This window comes from Filicampus tigris, chromosome 1 (genome assembly GCF_054856515.1).
Source record: "Filicampus tigris isolate MCC_2025a chromosome 1, RoL_Ftig_1.0, whole genome shotgun sequence".
NCBI lineage: Eukaryota > Metazoa > Chordata > Actinopteri > Syngnathiformes > Syngnathidae > Filicampus > Filicampus tigris.
The window spans coordinates 13796117-13807209 of record NC_141217.1 but is presented as its reverse complement, the minus strand read 5'-3'; the positions used below and the strand labels follow the sequence as shown (position 1 = coordinate 13807209).

The window sequence follows — 11093 nt, the reverse complement described above, 5'->3', positions numbered from 1 at the left end:
GAGTTGAATAAGTACTTGTAGTTTGACTTGTATTTTCTGTTCTTTTTACGGTAGTAGGCCTAATCTGTGCTTCTAGTTAAATACGGAGTGTGTACGTAATTAAATCAAAGGGTTACGTTAATTAAATGAAAATATGATGAAGAAAGGCAGTTTATATTTATAATCAAACAAAATGAAATCAATTAAGTGGTTTTGCTTCTGTTTTAAACTCCGTGGCTGTCCGCGGTTGGGCTTTAGAAAGAACAATACTGGCCTCTTGTGGTGGGAGTGTGTATGGGCGTGGTGCGGGTGTCTCGGCTTCGCTTTATCTATGCGTTTATAACGGCATATGTGTGTCTCTTACACGAGATAAATACAATTATATGGTATGGGAAAATGTGAAAAATGATTTGCCCCCCTTATTAAATATTTGGGGTATAAATAATAATACCCAATATTATTATATAACAATATTTTGAGTTAAACCTTTTTTAGGTTAGGTTTAGGTTGATTCATTCATAATTGCCTTTTACAGAAACTCAACCAAATTAGTCCGATTCAAAATTAATAATCAGACTTTGGTGTTGAATGCCAAGATTATAAAAAACAATTTGTATTACTTTCCAGAGACTACATACTCGTGTTGAAAAACTTCATCGCAGTTCAGTGGAGCTCCCATTTTAGCTTTTATGCTCGCACTGAATCTTTCCACCATCCCCTGAGTCCGGTAGCCTAGCCTATTATTTGCATAATTTACTAATTCATATGATTAATAGCAAGTTTGATTAGTTACAAATCGAGTCACATGACTTGACTCGAACTTGGCAACCATCATGTAAGGAGAGAGTTGGACATTTGCATTTTGGGACTTGTACTTTTTTCTGACTGTTGATCTAATTAACAAACAGAAAATGCCAATGGCTTACAAACCCAAGATAAATGACACAGCAACTACTACATATAGCTTCATTTGTTACTACAAAACAGACAAAAACAGGTAGTTAACCGGCCAAACACGATGATCACGCGAGACACCACGGTGGCTAATTTGGGACAAATGTGAAGTGTGAATATGTTAGTATAGGTAAATAAAGAAAGTACTGTACATTAATTCATGCAAAGTGGCTAATGTGCAACAATTTTGTGACTGAATTTTGCACTTGACTTGGCTCGATTTTTTGCTACAGTAAAACTGGGACTTGCTCGAAATCTTTTTGACACTAAACTAGACACAAATTTCACACTGCTCCAGCACTTCAACTATTGACTGCAAGCATGGTACCCTTGCAGTTTCCCCCCTCTCTAGTTCCATACCTTTGCCTGCACCTTTTTTTAAGTAAGTATTCCTGGTGGCCACCGTGTGAAGAGATTATTCGGGCTGGCGTGGCCGCTTTAGAGCACCTCATTGTTGCGCCGTGGAAAAGCCACGTGATCAACCCGATGGGAAGCCACCACAGGGCTCATACAGATATGTTTTCATGGCTCAAACATTTAGCGACTGTATGTATTCATAAGAAATGTGTTAGACAAAGCCACATCCATTTCCAGGACTAGTAGTGCTATTAGGGTGTGTGTGTGTGTGTGTGTGTGTTTTTGAAAAAAAATATGTTTGATTTCCTTTTTAACAACACTTCTAAATTTCACACACCACCGACAAGACATACGTTGTTTGAAAATACTAAATAAATAAAATCAAAGTATAATTATACTTCAATGTTTAAGGAGTGCGGTCCTGGACCTGCTCCATCTTGAATTTGCAGTTGTGACGCAACAGAAATATAAACGGAACACATTGAATTTGTGTCCACTGACCCACGTTTTTATTTGGTAGCATTTTTAAAAACTATTCAAATTTTAAAACCTGTAGACGCAACCCATCTCCCCACCCCCACCCCGCTTTCTTTTCAGAGTGCAACGAATGAATGAGTGGATGTTCACAAGCAAAATTCTCTTCCCCCAGCAACTGACACATGCACGCACGCATGTGCACACACACACACGCTCGCATACGTATGTTCAATTTATCAAAATCATTTATCTTTTTTTCATCCGAGGGGCATGCTTATTTTGGGAACCAAGATCGTCACTTGCTTCAAATTCCTATCTGTGACATTAATCAGCACAAAGAGTCACACTTTCCTGTCTTTTGTGTCTTTTGGACAAGTTGCCCTCTGATGTGCATCACACTTCTTGTTTTACTTTGTGTGTGCGTGTGTGTGCGCGCGTATGCGTGTGTGCGTGTGTGTTTGACTGTGTGTGTGTTGTGAGGTGAAAGAGGAACTTTCATCCAAGTTTCAAACGAACCCTGGATAGTGTGCATTTGTGTACAAGTTGTGTTTTAACAGTTTGAATGTACTGTATTCGTATTTGCTGTGTGTGCGTGTGTGTGTGTGTGTGCGTGCCCCCTCATGCGTCAGAGGGTCTTTCTGTTACTGTGGTCCTGTGCAAACATATTAAGAACTAACTAATCACTGCTTCTACAGCCCAAAGCCACACACACACTAAAGCCTAAACACACATTTACAAAACGATATTGGATCTCAAAGCTGGCTGCCAAAGTCCCCAAATGTCACCAATCTATTGAGAAGCAAGAGGCGGAGCAACTTGAGCTGATTGGTGGACCCAGATTTACCGCTCGGTTGTCCCAACGTACAATTTAAAAAAGGCACGTTTGTCGAAGAGGCTCAGGGAGACGAGAGCCGCCGACAAACTCTTGACAAGCCTTCTTCTTTAAGAGGCGCATCCCCGAAACTTGAACCAGCAATAAAAGATTCATTTAGACAACAAGAAATATATTTAAATCATTTGCTGCCTAGACGAGCACCAAATCTTGGTTGAAATACTACCTTCATTTTTTATCGATATTTTTTGGGGGGGAAATCCATATTGAAAACACACACAAAATGATGCTGACCGATGGACCGTCTTCAAAATAAGACAAAACCAAAGAACCCAAAGAAAAAACAAACCTTCAATCCTTTCTTCAGTTTTCGGCCTTCCCAAGTCATCAATGAGATCAACAATGCTTTGTCGAGCTGTAAAGTTGCCGTTCATTCCCCTCATGATGCTGATTATCACGACTCAAGTCCGGGCAGCACCAACAGAGAGAGGTAAAGAAGCTTTTGCTAAATTCACTTTCACTGAATGCTAGCTAATCATCAAACTTGTTTTTGTTTTCGTATGACTCATCTTTTCCAGTGTACTTGATTCAAAAGCAGATTTGAGCTTGTTGATTCCTGTTCTGATTTGATCTTTGACTCCAGCTAAGTGAAGTATCTTGAGACAAATGAATAGCATTGAATTCTTCAACGTTTGTTATGAAAGAACAGAAATATATTCACGGCTAAGCCGCCTTGGAAGAGATATTTTTGTATCGCTACAGCAGACTTGTTTTTGACAACACAAATGGATGAAGTTGGGTGATAACTTTTATGGTTCTTTGGAGCAGTAAGATTACTTTGGCACGAGGCAGAAAATTCCAATCGAAAGTGTGGCGGCTGAGTCTCTGTGGCGCTGTGCAACAGTCAGCATTTCCATCCGGGGAAGTCGAGCGGATGTGCAGAGTAGTAGTGTCAGGAAGGAAGCCTTTCACTTACTGAGTCCGGGTTACTTGAGGGCGTCCAATCCAGGTGAGGCAACGGCAGAAGATGTTCTCAAACAGGCCAGGCGATCGTGACGGGAGATAGATCAGGACCAGGTGGGGAAGAAACTGAGAAATCCGTCCAAGAAAGAACGCTGGACAGTTTTGCACGAAGGTGACAAGGAATCTTGCGGTGAGGGAGAGCTGTGTGTTTATGAGCCATCCATACGGTTTCTATACCGCTTATGCTGTTCTGGATCACAGAAAGCTGGAGTCGATCCTTGCTAACATTGAGCGAAAGGCAAAGTACAGTGTGATTATACAGTGATGCCTTAAAGTGGATATCAACCCCCCCAAATTCTTTTCCAAGAATATGTTCCCAGCAGGCCCACTAGTTGAAACACGGCATTCTGATTAATATTGCGTTTGTGGAATATGAGATAAGCAGCAAAATCGAACCCTTTTTAGCCATCTCAGGGGGCCGCCATTTTGTCACTTCTTTTGACTGAAAATGACATCACACACCCTTAGGGCTCAGATAACGATTAATCGTAGCTCACCTTCAGAAAACAGGTCAGCCGTGATTGGTTGTTACCTGAGCAGTTGCAATGTCATTTTCAGTCGACAGAAGTGACAAAATGGCCGCCCCGGGAGATGGCTAAAAACGAGTGGATAAACTCTTATTCCACAAACGCAATATACGTGTATATCAGAATGCCTTGTTTCAACTAGTGGGCTTGCATAGAACATATTCTTGAAAAAAATATGTTTGGGTTGACTTCTAAGATACGAGTGACTTGACGTACGTGTTTTTCATGATAGGAGCCGTTGTTCAAGCTGCTGGCCACTGCCAAACTAAACAGAAAAAGAATGACATTAAGTGTATTTAAAGGCAAAGCAAGGCAGCTCTATTCAAGTAGCACATTTCATACACAAGTTAACTCAATGTGCTTCACAAAATTAAAAGTACAACAGTTAAAATAATTTGTAATCAAAAGAGTTAAAGGTATTTAAAGGCAAAGTAAACACATACAAGTAGCTTATTAAAATGGCTAAAAGAACGAACATGGCATGGAAATTATCTTATAAATACTTTGAAAGACCTTTAAAAACATTTACATTTGGGGCTGAATTCCCTTCAGTCTGCAGTTTATCCCATTTGTGTGCAGCATAACAGCTAAATGCACTTTCATCATGTTTACTTTGAACTCTGGGCTCCACCAATCAATCTCAGAGCCCTACTGGTTTTATATTCAATCAGCATTTCTTTCATATAAACAGAACCTAAACCATTCAGCGATTAATAAACTAGTAGCATAATTCTAAAATATATTCTACAGCAGACTGGTAGCCTGCGTAAAGCCTTTAGGACTGGAGTAATAGGTTCTGATCTCTTTGTTCTGGGCAGAACCCAAGCTGCTTCAAACAACCACATAGCTTAGCCTTTCAGTCCACTAGCTTAATGCTATGCTAAATAGCATCTGTGTGTCGGTGCGTTAACCAATAACAAATTGAACTCAAGCAGCGCATCAACAAATTTTGACAGATATTATAACAGTACTCACAGTCATATATCATTTATCCTCTGCAAAGAACAACTAATATTAGTGCCATATTGACGAGCTCAAACGAGTTGAGATTTGTCAATGAACAGTAATGGGTGGTCGCTGAACAAATTAAACTTGTATCTCGAGGCACCTAGCTTGGTTGCAGATTAGCAACATCTAGCTTGATTGCAGGATTTTTTAAACAAAATCTACATGATTCTTGCAGTGACAAGACAGCAAATCAGCCCTGGCAATGACTTCTTGGCCATTTCTGTTTCCCTAGGTCCCATGAAACCTCCAAATATTCCCACTGGTTTTCATTTGTCAGCTGCACCCCCAAGGTCTTCCGCACTTGGTCAAAGCGAGTTCCTCAAACAGTGGCGTCTGAACAGAAGAGCGTCCGGGGCGGAAGGAACGAGACGAGGAGACCGAACCACCTCGAGGACGTTCACGGCTGGCATGAGGTACCATCCAGGGACAGACGGTTCAGAGAAGCGGGTCCAGATACGTAAGATGATCTCGGTCCTCGAGGGGATGCAGCGGACGTTCAACAGTACGCTGAGCGCAAGGATCACCTTCCTGCCAAGAGGTTAGCATTCGCATACTTTCTGTAGCTCTGATCCACATTTGAAAACCTTGAGGACTCGTCTTTTTGGGGAAGGGGGAGATAATAATGGAACTATTAAAGCGGAAGTCAACCCAAACATATTTTTCTCAAGTATATGTTCTATGCAAGCCCACTAGTTGAAACAAGGCATTCTGATAAATATTGCGTTTGTGGAATAAGAGTTAATCCAATCCAATGACCAATCACGGCTAACCTGTTTTCTGAAGCTGAGCCATGATTGGTCGATACCTGAGCCCTGAGGAGTTGTGATGTCATTTTCACACGACAGAAGTGACAAAATGGCCGCCTCCTGAGATGGCTAAAAACAGATGGATTTTGCTGCTTAACTCATATTCCACAAATGCAAAATTAATCAGAATGCCGTGTTTCAACTAGTGGGCCTGCTGGGAACACATTTTTGAAAAAAATATGTTTGGGTTGATTTCAACTATAATGTTACTGATCATTTATTTCTATAATAAAGATCTCTACAATGGAGCACACTGCTAATATGATTCTAATCGTAAATCCTAATTGTAATTTAGATCAAGCATGATAATTCATGCACGGTTGGAAGATATACGAGGTGTGTCAGAACATTCCAGGGCGTCTACAAAAATATCCATTAGGCTTTTGCTTCATTCAGTGGGCGAGAAGAAATGACACTTCTGTGACAGGACCACTCGCAGCTGCTGACAGTCCCTGGCGTAGATGAACTTCAATTGACTCGAGCAGCCTCCCTGCTCACCCGAACTGGCTCCGTGTGATTTTTCTTTTCCTCTTACCAAAGCTCGAGGGAGTCATCTAGGGGACCTTTTATTTTTTATGGATGTGGACAAAATCAAGATGGCTGTGACAAAGAGGCTGTGGAGGATCCCGGAAGAATCCTTCCAGGAGTGCATGAATGCGAGACAGAGATTCTTGAGAAAGTGCCAAAGACTCCAGAGGGATTACTTCCAAAGGAAAGATTTGTAGTTTAGATTTGAAATGTCATTTTTGTGATACTCGTCCTGGAACCTTTCTGACACATTTTGTAAAGTTTCCGTATACAGTACATTCACTACAATTTATTCGCTTCAAACTATTGAAATTGTCCTACTGGGGATGATACGGAATTAACTGCATGATAATGTCAACAATAACTTTACATTAGATTTGTGTTGTTGTTCTTTCCTTTTCAGCAAGTGCCAGAAATTCAGGCCGAAAAAATAAAATGGTAAGTCCCTTTTAATGTTATCAATCTATTTTCTATACCGAATAACCAGTTCAGAGTCACAGGACAATTTTGAGTCGTTACAAATGATTCATAATATAAATAGCGGTGGCTAGCGTGATATACTTACAAGGAACTAATGCAATAATATAATTGTATGACATGTCAACATTGCATGCATGTATGCACGCGATTAGTTGGGCTGGTCTCTGGCTCATCTCTTCCAAACTGCCAGAGAAGGGAAGTGTATACTGAATTAGAGTACAATCAGAGCAACCACAGTAGCCAAACACACCAGACCCATGCACCACCCCCCTACAAAGTTTCTAGGAAATCCGTCTGCCAATTAGCACGCTAAAAGCTAGCCAGTCATTAAGTAGTCATGTGTGATGGCCGTTTGGTGGAGGCAACAAGCTTCTCTTAAACGCATCTGTAAGTGCAAGGGCTTTAGAGCCCGAGGGTCATACGTTTGAGTCCTGCTGTGGACAGAAAATGTTCAAATGACAAGTAATTGTTGGAAAGATGCTAGTCTGTTTGCTGTGAACATCGTGTAAATGGAGCTTTAAAGCAACAAGGCAGATAACTTGTCAACAACAAATTTTATATTTTATATTTTTAAATCAGTGAGGGATTTTTGTGTCCCTGAACATATTTTTGACACTGATTTTAAAAATATCAATTTTTTTTCAAGCATATCAGGTTTTTCAGAGATTTTAATTTTTTTGTTCTACATTTGATTTCTAACGGATTTTATCCATTTTTGCTGTGACATTTCTGAAAAAAAATCCACCTGTTGCTGAACCTGGCCACTTAATTCCTAGAATTTATTAAATATAATTCTATATTACATTTTATATTCTTGTATTAATAATAATAATAATAATAATGCATGAGTTTTATGTAGCGCTTTTCTGGATGGCAGATTTAGAATTGGTGCAAACATTTATCTGAATATGTTACTTATATCTCTGATTTAAAAAAAAGGTGAAAACAAACTTGTGGGCCAGTGTAAATTACAATTTAAAATAAATTGCACACATTTTTGTCAAGCATGATTAAGATATTCAGATTTGCGAGTCTTCTGATAAACTATTGTTAATTTATTATCTCCCTTTTTTTCTGTTAGACTTTCCACAGATCTGATGGTATTATGTTAATAAGCCAACTGTGGCATCACAATCTGGCGAATTAAGAAAAGCCCACTCACAGACACTTTTTCCAAAATAATCAGCTAGCAAAAGTTGTACTTGATTATCTAATTTTACACATGAGTAGATGTGCACCACACACACACTATTTGTAAGCAAGCACCCCCCCCCCCCCCCCCCCCCCAAAAAAAATCAACTTTCCATATAATGTCCCTGTATAATATGTACTGTATGTCTATCCTGGGTATCATAGGTAGTTGTGTGTTATTGAAAGTCTGGGACTGATCCAAATTAACAGAGGTCAACCAAGTTCACAAGACCCAGTTGTACTACAACCTTCCTTTTTCTTTTTTTAAATTGTCTTTCATGGTCTTATGATGAGGCTGCAGTGATGTTGACCACGGCCCCCCCAGCAGCCACTGATAGCACCGCATCCGGAGCGAGTGTTGGCGTCGTCGTCCCCAGCCTTACCGGCCGCACCTTCCGCAAGTCACTTCCACCGCAATCCAAGAAGACCAACAAAAGAGGTAACAAGGGTTTCAACTTTGCTTAAGGATGTATGGGTGTGTGTGTGTGTGTGTGTGCGTGCGTGCGTGAATCAATACGCTGCTCTGGTATTATTCCATATAGTCCTGCTCCTAACAGTGAAAAGAACACAGCTATAATGTATTTATAATTTGGAAAACCAATATGTGAGTCACAATAACTAAATAGAAAAGTTTCATCCAAATCCAGAATTAATATAATGCAGTGGTACCTTGAGATACGAGTTTATTTGGTTCCGTGACCATGCTTGCACCTCAGGACAATTGTATCTCAACCCTTGCACCGTTGAAATGAATGGAAATACCATTACTCTGTTTGAGCCTCCCTCCAAAAAGCAATAAGTAAAAATACCACTCTTTAATTTGTACTTTATAAAAACAGAGTAATAACATAACCCATTAGTATGTGAAGAAGAAAATAGTTTGTGCATCATGATTTAATGCTGCAATCCAATTCATTGGATTGCTGCTCCTTCTGGTGTGCCCACCTTGGCCACCAAGGGGCAGTGTAATACAGTCATACAGACACAAACGAGAAGTCAGTAAAATGCACACGCTATTGATGCTAACATTAGCATGTCTGTTGCGTTTTGCTGTTTGCTAGCATTATAGGCTGACTTTAAGGCAAAGTTGTAGTTGTTTAAAGTTAACGCAGAATTCTCTTTGTTTTATGTTCACTTTGACAGTAAAATTCAACTAGGAGTGGCATCAAACAGTTTGAAGCCTCTTTTTTTAATGAACTGTTCAATATCTGCAAAGGTGCTGCTTTTTGTGAGGTGAGTTGAACTGAGTCAAAGCAAAAAATAAACGGCGGCTCGTAACTCGAAAAACCCATAAGTTAGGTTAGGCTATCTAAAGGTAGCACTGCAAATTAAACAAAACATAAAGTAGTCAACTTTTCAGTAGCTCTGTAGTAAACAAAAAAAAAAACACGTTTGGAAGCTAAAGGTTTGCTGATGCTAACAAAATATGTTATTGTCGCTTCTGTTACTTGCAAGTTTTTTTTTTATTATCATTATTTTTTTTTTCTTCAACAGTGTGTTTCTGGAAGTACTGCTCCCAGAACTGAGTTCCGGCCCCCCAGAGTTAACCACTTGTGAGACTCCTTTTGCCATCTCCTCTCCTCTATGCATCCATCCATCAATCCAACGTCATGGCCTCTGCTTTGTCCTAGTTACTTTATTTAAAAAAAAAAAAAAAAGTGAACTATTGCTTTACCAAGGTGTCTCCTAGCTTATCCCAAATTTCGATTCAGCCACTTTTCTCCACGCATCCATCCGGGCCAGCGGTTTCCATACCTATCCTCTGGGCTCGCGTTTGACCTCTACGTGCTAGGCAACAGTTGCTCGGACATCAGCAGGCCACCACAGCGGCGCCAACACCAACTTAGACCTTTTCATCCAACTCGTTAATTAACAAAACTGACTGATCAAAGAAGACGATGTGTGCTCAAGGCTAAGCACATGAAAAAAAAAATCCTCGTTTAATACCGCCCCCGTCCGCCTACAGACAGATGCACATTGTTTTTTATGTGTATGCCTTCTTTAAATAAAGTTCTTCTGCAACATGCCAACTGCAACAACATAACCCGATTTGATGTTTTATTGACTTTTTCTTTTACTTCAGTTTTTGCTGAATTTGGATAATTACTTAGTGAGCTCAGTCAGTTGACTAACAACAAGCTAAAAAAAAGGCAATATGGATCATCAGTGAAAGTGCACCAATCCTGCTCCCACAGACCAAATTGATCATTTTTCATAGTACCGGTAAGTACATTCTCTATACTGATTGGCTGGCATGACGCAATGTGTCTTGCAGTTCTGACCTCTTTTTTTTTTCTTTATCAAATTTTTTACAATACTATAATAACAATAATACACTATGTAACATAGCAATACAGTTAGTAATACTTATGAATTAATGATCAAAATGCTTAATCAGTTATCAAAAGTAATTCAGTTAATGTAGTAATCGATTAGCTGTCGATTAATTGTTATACCTCTAGTCTGAAACATTGGAAATTTGGAAATCATTATTCACATCAAACAAATTACACAAGATGAATTTGGTCCATTTTGTTGTCATCTAATTTTCTGCTGGCATTTCAGTTGCTCTATTGTAATACCAAACAACCTTTAGGCATGTGGAAGCTTGTTAAATTGATGTATATCCCAAGTCAGATACCGCCCCCCCCTCCCCGACAAAAACTACACAATCACTGTATTTGTGGTGTGACTTTACATAGTGTTGTTAGTCTTAGCGTCGTAGTAGTTGCTGTACATTCCTCGTGTGGATGTTTCTATGGTAACAGATAAGTGCGTTTGCTGTTTGGATGAGTAAACTGTGCTTAATTACTTCTCAGAGAGTTTCACTGCCACTGTTGCCCCGGTGATGAGTGTGTGTGTCTGTACATGCTTGTGTGAGTGTGTAGATGTGTTAAATACACTGAGGTGCTGTGCATATAATCATTTAGT

At 39.7% G+C, this 11093-nt stretch overlaps 1 protein-coding gene across 1 annotated transcript; it reads left to right on the top strand.

Annotated features, from left to right (window-relative positions):
- The first annotated feature begins 2674 nt into the window (after window positions 1–2674).
- urp2 (urotensin II-related peptide) lies at window positions 2675–10201 on the top strand. Its single transcript, XM_086038034.1, has 5 exons — window positions 2675–3089; window positions 5390–5695; window positions 6895–6929; window positions 8457–8601; window positions 9657–10201. The coding sequence occupies exons 1-5, from the start codon at window positions 2990–2992 to the stop codon at window positions 9686–9688; spliced, it is 618 nt and encodes a 205-aa protein (XP_085894160.1). The 5' UTR covers window positions 2675–2989; the 3' UTR covers window positions 9689–10201.
- The last annotated feature ends 892 nt before the right edge of the window (window positions 10202–11093 follow it).